General features: G+C 37.1%; 1 protein-coding gene across 3 annotated transcripts; it reads left to right on the forward strand.

Annotated features, from left to right (window-relative positions):
* Window positions 1-2,233: 2,233 nt before the first annotated feature.
* Window positions 2,234-13,735, forward strand: LOC112017144 (uncharacterized). Of its 3 annotated transcripts, none has more exons than XM_024049605.2 (8): window positions 2,234-2,540; window positions 2,866-3,017; window positions 8,926-9,793; window positions 11,536-11,627; window positions 12,057-12,131; window positions 12,327-12,388; window positions 12,510-12,579; window positions 12,746-13,735. In XM_024049605.2, exons 1-8 carry the CDS (start codon window positions 2,357-2,359, stop codon window positions 13,493-13,495), a joined length of 2,253 nt encoding a protein of 750 aa, XP_023905373.1. In that variant the 5' UTR covers window positions 2,234-2,356; the 3' UTR covers window positions 13,496-13,735. The 3 variants fall into 3 exon arrangements, with proteins under 3 accessions (XP_023905373.1, XP_023905374.1, XP_065637896.1); XM_024049606.2 differs by having other exon boundaries at window positions 2,234-2,516; XM_065781824.1 differs by lacking the exons at window positions 2,234-2,540; window positions 11,536-11,627; window positions 12,057-12,131; ... (1 more) ...; window positions 12,510-12,579; window positions 12,746-13,735 and adding an exon at window positions 3,704-7,058 and having other exon boundaries at window positions 2,936-3,017; window positions 8,926-9,043.
* Window positions 13,736-14,746: the final 1,011 nt, after the last annotated feature.

Below are 14,746 nucleotides of genomic sequence, written 5' to 3' on the forward strand. Positions count from 1 at the left end.
TGAGACACCAAATATAATATCATTATCACTAGATTATATCATTTTAAGGCCAAATACTTTTTAATATATTCACTTTTACAAATATAAAGTATTGAGTATAAAATATACAAATACGAGCATTTACATTAAACTATACTAATTTTTTGCTAACTTTAATCCAAAAAAATTACTTCATATATTTTAGTTAGTCTTTTCATCAGATGGGTATGCATCAAAACTCTTTGTTTTTTTACTCTATTACTAATTAAATATTATTTTTAATTCTTTTTCTCTCTACTTTTCTAGCCTCTCCCTGCCTTCATCATTGATCCAAAATCACCCATTGCCACCTCTCTCACAAACCATGAAATCCCCATCATCTCCATCAGCTTAATCATCACAAGTAGCTTAATCCTATTCCCATCTAAATTCTCTCTTCCAGCTTATTCTCAATTAATCAAAATGATGACGTCCTAAATCAACCCCGTGGTATGATGGGCTTGGAGATATCATAGACTCATGGTCCTTTGACTTCCTCACAATGCATGAACATGGGGACATGGTGGTAGATGAATACATATGTACATAAGTGGCTTGGTGCATTTGGGGCTTATGGCAAAAATTGAATTGAAGTCTTATATATTTAAATATGACATTAAAAAAAAATATTTCTTAAATTTTATTTTCTTGTTTTATATGCAAAATTACTAATTAACATAAATCATGTGTGTCTATATATATAATTTTTTAAAGTCTTTAGTCACAAAAAAAAAAAAAAAATTTGACAAAACTTTTAGAATTGTTAATGTGATAGATTGATAACAGCAAGTAAAAAAATAATATTGGTGATGAACCTAGATAAGAATTAATAAAAGTTTACCAACTTAACTGTTGTGAAATTTTGTGTATTACTTTTTTTCAATTTTTTTATAAGTTTTATATTTACAACATTTTTCACAACAAATACTATGTGTTAAGTTATTACTAGTTATAATTTGAACTCACAATTGAAATTACTTTTTTATCCATCAATAACATTCAATAACAACCTACCACTTAAAATTTGTTGTGAAAGTATCGCGGATGTATTATTTCTTACTCTTTTTTTTTTCTTTTCTTGTTTTTCATTTGATAAAAAAAAATACTATTTTATTTATTAGCTAGTATTTGGGCTTAATTAGTATTATTACAAAGAAAGAAATAACCTTATTGGTTAAATTTTGAGGGCATTTTTCTAGTTGGGGCCTCAGGTGGCCACCTCATTTGCCTATGCTATAGAGTTGGCCTTGCATATGTAGCGATGGAGATGGTGGTAAGTGAGGTCAAAGATGATGTTGTAAGAGATAGAAGGAAGAGATTAGAGTTTGAGAAGTTTAGGGGAGGAGGGAAAGATAGTATATAATGAGAGAGAGAGAATGTGGCAAAACTATTTTGCTAATACCAATTGCTTTGGCTAGCTTCCAATGTTGATCCCTTCTTTTGGATTGGCTAGAAAAACTTTAATTGAACTAGTCATACCGTTAACAATACTTAAATGAGACTCTTATTAACCATTTCATATAAATCATATATGTGTCAGAATCAAGTTGTAATTGGTATATCTTTTTGTAAAAATTTTATCACTTAATAATGTTTTATTCTATTTAAAAGTTAAAAACCTCATCATTAAATTGCAAATTCTTTTTATTCTTAATACGCACACCAAAATTTCATATTAATTAACTGTTATTTGGCATCCAATCTGCTAGCTTTGCTTTTGATTATAATTCTAAAGTAAAAACCTTTTGAAATTTATAGATATTTTAGATAATAACTTAGTTATTAATCTTTGATCTTACTATTTTTCTTAGTAAAATCAAAACACTCCATACTTGTAATAAATCAAGATGATTGGTGATTAATAACTATTTTATCTAAAAATTTTAAATTTAATTTTTTTTTAATATGAGCCAAAAAAAAAAAAACACGGAAGAGGATTTTTACATGATTAATTGCTGATGACCATGTACCAAAAGATTGTAAAGAGAAGCATGGATACGACAAGCAAATAACTATAGTATAGGAAGCTTTAACAGTAGCTAGCATATGGTATGATTCGCATAGTATATTCCAAGTCCCACTTTTTTCGGCCAACCCTTCCGAGCTCGGACTACGGACAAGGACCTAGTACCTGGGGGTCCTCCACGTCATCAACTTGAGCCCCACGTAACATCAAACGGTCCAGATCCAACAACAGTTGCAATTTCTGTTTGATCAAATCAACGATTCAACTCCAACGCCTTTTGTCCCTTCGAGGGTTCCACAATCCAAGGTTCTCTCCAAAGTCCAAACTAGAATCCATCGCACACACATTGCTTTCTCTTTTGTTTGTGTAGCCATGGCTGGAGGTAGAAGGCGACCTGCTAAAACCCAAAACAACAAAAGCAATAGCAATAGCAATAGCAACAACAAGGGTAGAAGAAGAGGATCAGAACCTTTCCCTGTTAGAGCCGGTTTGTTCGTTGAAGGTGGCTTGTTATCTGATTGGCAAAATCAAAGTAAAAATCAAACCCCTTCTCGAGGTCTTTCTCTCTCCTTAAATTGATCTCTAGCAAATAAAAGTTCTATCTTTGTTTGATTTATTGGCCAGCTTGATGTTTGGTTGCTGGTAAAGCAGAGGAAAGTGTAGGAAAATAGCGGAAATTTTATTTATTTATTTATTTTAGATTAAAGAGAAAAAAGAAGATGACTTTAAGGTTAAGTTTGGTGGATGCTGAACTGGGTAATCCATAGAATTTCTTTTTGGTGTCTTAGATGATAGGAAATGTTATATAGTTACGTGTGTTCCAAATTTCCGGTTCTTCCAAGTTTTTGTTTTGGAATTTTGATTGGTTTTTTGAATTGCAGGGAGGAATTCCAATCCGAATAACAAATCTGGGTCTGTGTCTGTGTCCAAATCTGGAAGCATTGGTAAAAGCAAAGCTTCTGGTTCTAAAATTGAACCTCGGAAAATGGGTGGGAATGCTATTGGGTACCGATACCCTGCGCTTGACTTTGAGGTATGTTGTATTGAATCAAATGTTACATATGAGTTTAATGTTTTAGAAATTAATTTCCGTTCCAAGTAGCTATGTTGGAGAGTGAGCAAGCAAGTAAGCCTTTCTTTTTAGAATAGAAGACTAATTTTTTAAGTGTTTGTCCAGAGCCTTAAGGCCCTTAACTTTCTAATCATATAACTTAAGGAAAGGGAAAATGGGGTAAGGATTGGTTTCCTTGGTTGATTGTGTCCCCAGAATCAAATGATTTTGAAATTTCGTGCATTTTTTTGGGTGTGTTTTTGGGGGGGGGGGGGGGGGGGGGGGTAGTGTATCTACTTGGATGTGGGTTGGAGTCCTCTGTTTTAGTTGATTGTTATTAGTGTCCTCTGTTTTAGGTGTTTGTTATTATCTTTGGGAAGATCTCTATTGTAACGTTAGGATTGTGGGTTAGTTTTGATTGTTTTTCAATTGTGAGTGGGTCCCTAGCATGTTGGGTTGTTGTGCTACAATATCCCTTCATATTAGGAAGAAGCCCTTGTATTTCGTTTTTGTTGTTTTCAATTGCTGTATTTAAGCAGTAAGACAATAATGGATAAATCATCAAAAAGAATTAATTTCGAGCTAAGTCTCAAGAGGTCAGGGTTTCCTCAGTTAAATCCAATTCCTATCTTTATTTTCCCTATTGTTATCACCAAAAACCATCATAGGTAAGGATATTGTCTTATACGTACCAAAGTGGTATCAGAGCTTAGGGATGGACCAGAGGGTGGAGCAGTTAGAACAGAGCATGAGTTCTCTTGTTAGCAACCAGAAACAAATAATGGAACAGTTAACAGAGATTTACGCCAAGCTTGGATCATTATCTTCCAGCCGAGAAGAGGGAGAGAGCTCCCAAAACCGCAATGGCAAGCGGCCAGAAGGAAGAGTGGCCACCGAGGGCGGTCATTCTGGTGGAAGCAATCATTCATATGCTCCTCGTTTGGTGAAACTCGATTTTCCTAGGTTCAATGGAACCGAGGATCCCACGAGTTGGATATGCCATGCTGAGCAATTTTTTTCGCTTCCATGCAACGCCCATTGAAGACCAAGTAGCGTTGGCTTCCTTTCATCTAGAGGGAGAAGCTCAACTATGGTATCAATTGGTGCAGCAAGAAGCAGAGACTCTTACTTGGGCTGCCTTCAAGGTAGGCCTATTAGCCCGTTATGGTCCCACTCAGTTTTATGACTATTTTGGAGAGCTCACCAAGTTACAACAAACTGGTATTGTTAAGGAGTACCAAACCAAGTTTGAGCAACTATTGGCCAAGGTCGGGCACCTCCCACCTGTTCGTCAAGTAAGCTGCTTTGTGAGTGGATTAAAGGAAGGTATCAAGGCTGATGTATTAGCAGGAAGGCCAACTGATTTGTCTATGGCAATCGGGTTAGCCCGATTATATGAAGCTAGAAATTCTTCGCTGTGACGAACACCTGTGACAGTTCATGCAACTACCAGAGTTGCTCCTCAGGTCTCTAGGGAGGATGCCCCACCACGAACCCCCCTTGCAGTCCGACGAATGTCACCCGCAGAGCTTAAAGAGCGACGCGAAAAGGGACTTTGTTACAATTGTAATGAGCGATTTGTACCAGGGCATCGATGCAAGAAATTGTTCCTCATTGAGGCTTGTACCGCAGAGGAAGATGGAGATTTGGACATGGAAGTGGAAGGTCCTTTTGAGGAAGAAGCTCCTGGAATTTCCTTGCATGCTATTAGTGGGGGTCACGCACCAGAGACAATGAAGGTTGTTGGAAGCATTGAATCAGTTCCTGCCACTGTTTTGCTAGACTCAGGGAGTTCTCATAATTTTTTGAGTGAATCCATTGCTCAAAAAATTCAGCTGCAACCAGTTAAGGGCCCTATGATTCGAGTAATGGTAGCTTCTGGAGAAAAGCTTACTAGCAAAGGAAAGTGTGTCAGTGTCATGATAAAGCTCGGGAAGTTTTTTACAAAGGCTGACTTCTACATTTTAGCTCTTGAAGGGTATGATGTTGTTATGGGAACTCAATGGTTACGTACACTTGGAGAAATCATGTGGGATTTTTCTAAGATGATTATGAGGTTCCAAAGTGCTGGTAAAATGATTACTTTGAAGGGCCTTACAGACCAAGTGGTGGACAGTCATGAAATCAATCGTCTATCATCAAAACAACCTGTAGGGGCGTTGGTTCAAATCATGGCTACTGAAGACCATGACCAGCTAGAACAAAGGAGTGATGCACCAGAACTTCAAGAGTTATTAGGCTCATTTTCAGAACTTTTCAGAGAGCCTACTGGTCTACCTCCCAATTGGGTCCATGATCATAAAATTCCACTACAACTCGGCAGCCAGCCTGTGTGTTCTCGCCCGTATCGGTATCCTCATTATCAGAAGGTGGAGATTGAGAGATTGGTGACAGAAATGCTCTCTACTGGAGTGATTCGTCCTAGCAATAGTCCTTTTTCCTCTCCAGTGATATTAGTCAAGAAGCAAGATGGAACTTGGCGCATGTGTGTGGATTATCGATCGTTAAACAGGATCACCATCAAGGACAAGTTCCCAATTCCAGCTATTGATGAGCTTCTTGATGAATTAAATGGAGCAAGGTTCTTTTCTAAATTAGACTTGCGTTCTGGCTATAATCAGATTCGAGTTCAAGATAAGGATGTGCCAAAAACTGCATTTTGCACTCACCATGGGCATTACGAGTTCCTTGTTATGCCTTTCGGTCTCACAAACGCACCATCCACGTTTCAAGCACTAATGAATGACGTGTTCAAGCACCAACTCCGTAGATTTGTGCTTGTATTTTTCGACGACATCCTAGTTTATAGTGCAACTTGGGATGAACACTTACGGCATCTTAAAGAAGTTTTGGAGGTTCTGAGAAGCCATACACTTCATGTTAAATTAAAAAAATGCAGTTTTGGCCAAACTAAGGTCCATTACTTGGGCCATATCATCTCTCAAGAAGGGGTTCTCGTGGATCCTGAAAAAATTTCAGCAATGGTACAGTGGCCTCTACCTCGGTCTCCAAAGGCAATGCGGGGCTTTCTCGGATTGACGGGGTATTACCGAAAATTTATTCAAGACTATGGTAAGATTGCCGCTCCACTAACCAACATGTTGAAGAAGAATTCATTCAAGTGCACTACCAAAGCTGAAGAAGCATTTCAAAGATTGAAGGAAGCAATGACCCAAGCCCCTGTTTTGGCACTTCCAGATTTTACAAGGCAATTTGTAGTTGAGTGCGATGCCTCTGGGTCAGGTATTGGAGCCGTTCTACGTCAAGATCGTCCTATTGCCTTTCATAGTCAAGCATTACACGGGAAAAATCTGATGTTATCCACCTATGAAAAGGAGATGCTTGCCTTACTCATGGCAGTGAAAAAATGGCAGCATTATTTATTGGGAAGGAAATTCATAGTGCGAACAGACCAGCGAAGTTTGCAGTATCTTTGGAGTCAGAAAATCACAACGGAGGCTCAACAAAACTGGTTATACAAGCTTATGGGATTTGATTTTTCAATTGAATACAAGAAGGGTAGTGAAAACAGAGTGGCTGATGCATTATCTTGTCGAGATGAAGCTATGAAGGAGGAGCAATTGTTAGCTTTCTCATCCCCTGTTCCTCATTGGATTGATTCAATAAGGGAAGAACAACAATCTCAGCCTCAAGTACAGCAGCTAATTCAGAAGGTTCAGGATGATGAGGCAGTGGGGCCTTGGGAGCTAAGAGATGGTCTGCTCTTATTCAAGGATCGGATTTACCTTGATTCAGGTTCAGCTATAAGGGTTGATATCATCAACCAGTTTCATGGAAGCTCTCATGAAGGATTCCAAAAAACATTTCAAAGGGTGCGAGCAAATTTTTACTGGGCTAAAATGAGGGAGGACATCAAGGCATTTATTCGGGAATGTGAAATTTGTCAAAGGCACAAGTTGGAACAACTTTCTCCTGCTGGTTTACTACAGCCGTTGCCAATTCCAAGTCGAGTTTGGGAAGATATCTCCATGGATTTTGTGGATGGGCTACCCATGTCTCAAGGTAAGTCCACTATCCTGGTTGTGGTAGATAGGCTTTCTAAATACTCACATTTTATTCCCGTAACACATCCTTACACAGCAGTGAGTATTGCCCAAATATTTTTTGAAAATGTTTTTAAGCTCCATGGTATGCCTAGAACTATAGTTTGTGATCGTGATCCAGCTTTTACTAGTGCCTTTTGGACTGAGTTGTTCCGTCTTAATGGAACTAAGTTCAATTTTAGTTCGGCTTACCATCCACAAACAGATGGACAAAGCGAGGTGGTGAATAGAACCTTAGAAATGTATTTACGTTGCTTCACTAGTGACAAACCCAAGCAGTGGGTCAGGTGGATATGTTGGGCAGAATTTTGTTACAATACAAGTTGGCATTCGGCTATCCAAAAGACTCCATTTGAAGTGGTGTATGGTAGGGAGCCACCATCATTATTGACTTATGTTCCGGGTACTGCAAAGGTAGCTACTATGGAAATAGAATTGATGAAGAGGGATCAGATTCTGAAGGATCTCAAGGAAAATCTCAAGTTGGCACAAGATCGAATGAAGAAAAGATATGATTTGAAGCATAGGGAAAAGGTCTATGAGGAAGGGACTTGGGTGTATGTACGGCTTCAGCCATATCGTCAAGTCTCTGTTTCTTTGCGCCGAAATGCGAAGTTAGCTCCACGCTATTATGGTCCATTTCGCATCCTGCAACGTATTGGACAGGTGGCTTACAAATTGGAATTACCTTCAGATTCTCGTATACATTCGGTTTTCCATGTGTCCTTGTTAAAGGAGAAGTTAGGCACCAAAGTTTTTGCTCAACCTCGGCTACCTATTCCTATGGGAGACCAAGATGAGTTACTAGTAAGGCCACAGGCAGTATTGGATCAAAGAACTCGTCGCAACAGAATTGAAGTGCTCGTGCATTGGCAAGGCTTACCAACTAGTGATGCCACGTGGGAAGACTTAATAGCTATGAAGTTGCAGTTTCCTCAGTATACCCTTGAGGACAAGGGCCTTCTCAAGAAGGGAGGAAATTGATATGTGTATCTACTTGGATGTGGGTTGGAGTCCTCTGTTTTAGTTGATTGTTATTAGTGTCCTCTGTTTTAGGTGTTTGTTATTATCTTTGGGAAGATCTCTATTGTAACGTTAGGATTGTGGGTTAGTTTTGATTGTTTTTCAATTGTGAGTGGGTCCCTAGCATGTTGGGTTGTTGTGCTACAATATCCCTTCATATTAGGAAGAAGCCCTTGTATTTCGTTTTTGTTGTTTTCAATTGCTGTATTTAAGCAGTAAGACAATAATGGATAAATCATCAAAAAGAATTAATTTCGAGCTAAGTCTCAAGAGGTCAGGGTTTCCTCAGTTAAATCCAATTCCTATCTTTATTTTCCTATTGTTATCACCAAAAACCATCATAGGTAAGGATACTGTCTTATACGTACCAGGGGGGGGTGTTGTTGGGACTTGGGAGTTGTTACTTTGTTTATTAAATTCAGTTTCAGTTGTTTTGGTTGTTAATGATGGAGCTCAAATTCTTTAAAAAGTTTCTGATTTTGTAATCATTTCATTTTGGGGATAGTATTTTGGTTAAATCCTACGAGGCACTAAATTTTCCCTCTCTAAAAAATTCTTCTTTAGCTGTAGATAATTCTTAGTTTCTGCAGAAATTGACCAAATGCTTTAATCTTCTTTTAAACTAATGTGAATGTTGGTGACGTTTTATGAGCTCTCATCTGTTTGCTACATTGGAATTTCCATACCCTCCTGAATCATTTCTTTCTAGGGAAAATGTTTTTGGGAATATTTTCCATTTAATTGAAGTTTTGGATGTTCTATTTCCTAAAATATTTAACCTGGAACAAATTTTTGTTTAACAGAAGGGCAATAATGGAGATGACAGTATAGATGAGTCGCACCCCATTGTTTTAGTGGATTCAAAGGAGAATCAAATTGTCGCTTATGTAGATCAAATGCCATCTTCGGAGCCTCGTGATGTGGAATTTACTTATGACTACCATTCAGATTTTGTGTTAGGTGATGGCTCTCATCAAGGCTTGGGATTCCAAGCTGAAACTGAAGGAACCTCATCCTATGAGAAGGAAATTAATGCCGATGAGAACATTAATGATGAGATAGGTCAGATGTCTGAAGAAATTTTGGCCGAGGTATCACCTCCAGGAAAAAATTCGGGATTCTTGTCAATTGGAGGCATGAAATTATACACCCAAGATATATCTGATGAGGAAAGTGATGAAGAAGACAATAGAGAGTCTCTAGATGAGGAAAGCAATGACACTTCTGAGCCTGGAGAAGCAGTTGGATCGTCTGAAAGTGACAGCTCTGAAGACTTATCTGATGATAGTGATTTAGATATTGATGATGAAGTTGCAAAAGATTACTTAGAAGGAATTGGTGGAAGTGACAATGTTTTAAATTCCAAATGGTTGATGGAACAAGTTTTGGATGAGTCAGATGATGATAGTTCTAGCAACGGCTTTGATGAGACTGTAGAGAAGTTGGGTGGAATTGCTCTCCAGGATGCATCTAGGGAATATGGTTTGAAGAAGCCCAAATCAAGGAAGAGATACTCTAAACCTTCCAAAGAGAATTTGTCATTGGCAATAGATGACCTTATGCTCATAAAAGATCCAAGAACTGTTTCTTCAAAAAAAAAACATGTTGCTAGGTTTCCTCGATCTTGGCCTCTTGAGGCTCAGAAGAGTAAAACTTCCAGAAACTTTCCTGGTAAATTTTGCTCAAGTCTGTTTTTATCTTGGATGATGCACATTTTTATTTTCTCCTGGGAAATAATCTTTTATTTGTTTTAAGTTCTCAATTCATAATATTTGGAGGCAGGGATGCATGCTGCAATCATACTTTCTAAGAGATCATGATTTATTTAAATAAAAAACGGGGTTAGAGGGATACCCCAGTGGTTCTAGCACCTCTTGTAGTGCTTGGGCACTGGGGTATGATCCCCACCAGTCCCACTCTCCCAATTTTCTTATATATAAAAAAAAAAGATATAATTTTCCAAAACTAACCTCTTTAATCTAAACTCAAATAAAGCTAATGGAAAAAACAGTTTTGACTTTTCAAATAAAGGGTAAGTTAGGAATGTTATTAATATTATATCTATTGATTTGTCAAAGAGGACCACATTTTGGGATGTCCAAAAATGAAATTGAGGACATGTATTTTTCTCCCAAAAAAAAAAAAAAATATTGAGGACTAGTAAAAAAGGGATGGAAGTAGTAGTACTTTATCAAAATGCTGCATTTAATCGGAGTATAGGGATGAGTTAATCATTGAATCTTATCATTGTTGGTGTGTTCATATTTGTGTAGCTTTATGACCAAAGGGTTGCCTATTTGTGTTGTGTGAACATACACATGATTAAAATCCTATAACCTTGTGAAAGTCTGAAACAATCATAGGTTGATGATTTGAAATCCATGGGCAAATGACTGGGTTGGCTTATTCATATACACAAGGACCTCGTGTATGTAAGATAGTCAGTCTGTTTCAATTCACCTCATACATTTCCTCTTTGTTTAAACATCTTGCAAATGCTAGCATGTCTATGATGGTGCCTTGATGCTGTCATTATTTATGTGCTTGAGGCATAAGTTATATTGTTTTATTAAATCTTTAGTAGGTTGACTGGTTCTCATGAAATTATGAGGCATAAAGCCAAAACCTTAGAGAGCTGGCTTCTTGATCTTTGACACACCTAATGAAACCAAAAGTAACACAAATCTATAAGGATAAGATAAATAAATAATGTTGGGGATAATGGCCAATTCAAGGAATTATAACTTTTACCAAAAATACAAATGATTTTTTGAAATGAATGGGTGATAAGAGCTAGTGGATGATAGTGATCCACATAAAGAGCTTCATTAGCAATGGGATTGGAGAGTTGGTGCTGAATTTAGGCATTGATACATTTCATTTAAAAGAATCATAGAAGATAATCAATACTGTTAAAAGAATTGTATGAATGATAAAGAAACTAGGAAGCAGCATATGAACAGTATGATCATCATCTTAGGAATAAATTAAAGAAATTGATAAGAGTGTCAAAGTTAAGATTGGTTTTTCTGTGCTTGACTAAAGAAATATAACCTTTTGGCAAGAGAGCCCCAGAATAATTTTCTTCAAAAAAAATTTCCTGGTAGGTCTAAAGAAATAGTTTTTTGTTCATACACATGCAAACATTGTTATAGTTTTTCTTTTTATTTATTAATGTAAGTTTGGGCTTTCATGTTTTAGTTTCAAATAGCAATCATGGTTTTAGTACGTTTGTAACAATTAGGAATTTTATTTCATAAATTTCTAGCCATGGGTCTACTTTCTTTAAGCTTACATTTGTTCTTCTCTGTTGGTGAAAATTTTCTAAACTATTATTCTGCTCTGTCTACTAAACTAAAGGGTCTGCCTTCAGTTCATACTTCATATTGTAAATTCTTCTGCTTACCATTCAGGTGAAAAAAAGAAACATCGTAAAGAAATGATTGCTGTGAAACGTCGGGAGAGAATGCTGCTCCGGGGTGTTGATCTGGAGCAAATTAATTTGGTAAAAGCAAAAAGGAAACTTAATGTTGTTGCCCTTCTGTTTGTTGTTTTCATTTCCAATTAAATTATGGAAAGCATACTAATGCCATTCATTTTCTAAGTAGTTTATAAGGGTGGTTGTTTACTGTTGATTACAGGCATGCTTCATGAAGTTTGGTTTGGTGTTTTATTTTTCACCTTAACATCTCGAATGCAGATTTCTTTTTTTGGCTTTCTTGCAATTATTACCAGTTATATTGAAGTGCAAGTGTCCTTATTAGCTAATTAATCAATTTGATTACTGGATATAAACCTTTTCCTTTTCCAAATTGTACCCTTCTAGTTAGATAGGGATTTCTTAATTTGATATCAATTCTTTTCAGACAATCATACTGTTTATATACTTATGATTTTTCAGTATTACTAACAGCTTAATTGGTTTGAACTGTAGAAACTAGAGCGGATTGTATTGGATGGTGTGGATATGTTTTCTTTTCAACCTATGCATTCTCGTGATTGTTCCCAGGTATAAACTTTCTTCACAACCCACCTCCCCCCTTCAAAAAAATAAAGAAAGAAGCGAATATAGCATCATTTTTTTTATTTTTTGGTGGATAAATAAAGCGCAATCCTAGTATGGATTATGTTTAACGTGCTATTGAATTAATCCTAGGAATCTTAAGAATCTTTCATTGATTTCAAACTGTTTTTGATGTATTAGGTACAACGATTAGCTGCAATATATTGCTTGCGAAGTGGCTGCCAAGGTTCTGGAAAGAAAAGGTATATAATGAAATATGTGTGTGTGTGTGTTTACATATGTATGGAGATATACAGACACATACTTTCTAAATTTGTTTAACATAGAGTTGATTTCAAACTAGCTGTTATTTTGTTTTTTCAGATTTGTAACAGTGGTGCGAACACAACATACATGTATGCCATCAGCAAATGATAAAGTTCGCCTGGAAAAGGTTCAGATGTTAATTAAACTGCATACTAAGTATTATGCATTATTTGTTCCTTTTTTTATTGCCTATGAAGTTGTCTTATATGTTTTTCGAAGAATCTAGATTTCTACTGTCTACTTAATCTATGTATCAGCAAACCTAAGATTCGTGGTTTCATTATGAATTTCAGCTGATAGGTGCTGGCGATGAGGATGCTGATTTTGCTGTGACTGATTTCTCAAATTTAAGATCTGCCAATAGGAACAGGGTTAAGAAGACTGCTAAGGGCAGTGGTGAAGCAAGTGAGAAGAAGCGGAGTGGGAAAAAGAGTTCATATGGCAATCAGGTTTCATATGTGGATCAACCCATGTCATTTGTATCAAGTGGTATGATGCAATCAGATGCTGTTGAGATCACAGCAGTTGATTCACAAGAGACAAATGAAAATTGTAAAGATAAAGGTGTAGTTGGCTCGGCAAGTTTAGGTTCATTTGAGGTACACACCAAGGGATTTGGATCTAAAATGATGGCTAAAATGGGGTTTGTCGAAGGTGGAGGGTTAGGAAAGGATGGTCAAGGTATTGCAGAGCCCATTGAAGCTATCAAACGCCCTAAATCACTTGGATTGGGTATGGAGTTCTCTGAGTCAACTAGTGACCCAGCCGGGACCAAATCCGACACAGGCAGGACCAAGTCCCAAAAGGCCCAAGTCTCCAAATCTGGCGGTGACCCAACAAGAAACAGGTCCCAAAAGATTGGAGCTTCTGGGTCCCAAAGGATTGGAGCTTTTGAACAGCATACGAAGGGATTCGGATCAAAGATGATGGCAAAGATGGGTTTTGTTGAAGGCATGGGCTTGGGCAGAGATTCACAAGGCATACTCAATCCTTTGGGTGCTGTCAGGCGACCAAAAGCTCGAGGATTGGGTGCCAAAGGTTAGATATCATTAAAATTGATAGAAAATTAATGTCTGTTAGTTCTCTCAAATTTATTTCTAGTTCCTTGTAAATTAATAGCTAATTATGGCATATTACTTCCATTCTCATCAAATGTGCAAAGATTATTTATTAGTTTCATATTTGTTGCTTCCATGTCTGATAGTCTCCAGCTATCATCTGTTCTTTCAAAGATGATGTGTAATTATTTTATTGTCTAGAGCAAAAATTCTATTATTCAGTTTGATTGGTATTGGTCCTCAGATATCTGACACGTTTTATTCTATTGATTAATAGTATTTTAGCCATCTAGGAAATTAACATGAACTTTTGTCCAGGTTGCTCGATCATAAGCCGCCATATTGCAATTTTCAAAGGAGGCAATATATATATATATATATTAATAAAAAATTTTAGTGGCTATTCTAGACAGCCCACAGGAATATTCTTCTCCTCCCTTGATGGGACAAAATAATTTTTAAAGCTATGCAATTGGTTGGTATTGTAACCAATCTGTCCAGTTTTGGTTAACATCATCATAATATGGCTAGGAAATCGAGAAAATAGAACAAGTAGTTGAGATGAAACTATCAAGGTAGAATAAAATTGGATGTTTGGATTCCAATTGAAGATTAGACGACGAACCAACCACGAGTATGGAATTTTTTGAATACGAAGATATGCTATGATAACCTGTGGAAAATTGGGCGATGAATATTTGAACAAAAAAAAAAAAAAAAAAAAAACTTTTTTTTGCGCAGAGTTTTATTCCTTGAAACAGAGGGATACAAACACCAAGAATTTGGATCACTGGAGACATATTTCCAGTGACATGCAAACCCAGACAACAAAGCCGCCCATGGGGCTTAGCAGGGAATACAAATGAAAAGAAGAAAAAACAACAATATAAAACTAAAGAATGAAACCTCAAGAGCTGGCCTGTGCTTCCATTAGCCTTTGATATTCTGTCAGCAAGGCTAAGGCCCCATCAACAATGGCTTTCGGCTGCATTTGCATATTTTCAAAATAGAATTTGTTCCTAGCATTCCATAGGGCCCATGCCGTTATAGCCCAGACCTCAAGGTCACCACGATCAAGCTTACTCAGCAGCAACCTGAGTAGATCGAAAAAATCAGCAACCGCATTTGGACATTTTTGCAGCCTGCCCCTTACAACAGCCCATGTATTGCGAGCAAATGGGCATTCCCACAGCACATGACAAACAGATTCAGGTTGTTGCTTACAGAATTCACATC

The sequence above is a fragment of the Quercus suber genome, unplaced genomic scaffold (genome assembly GCF_002906115.3).
Source record: "Quercus suber isolate HL8 unplaced genomic scaffold, Cork oak 2.0 scaffold_280, whole genome shotgun sequence".
Lineage (NCBI taxonomy): Eukaryota > Viridiplantae > Streptophyta > Magnoliopsida > Fagales > Fagaceae > Quercus > Quercus suber.

What these genes read in the sequence shown, in the direction of transcription:
- LOC112017144 (XM_065781824.1), top strand. Translation starts at nt 4,550, where the DNA reads ATGTCACCCGCAGAGCTTAAAGAGCGACGCGAAAAGGGACTTTGTTAC.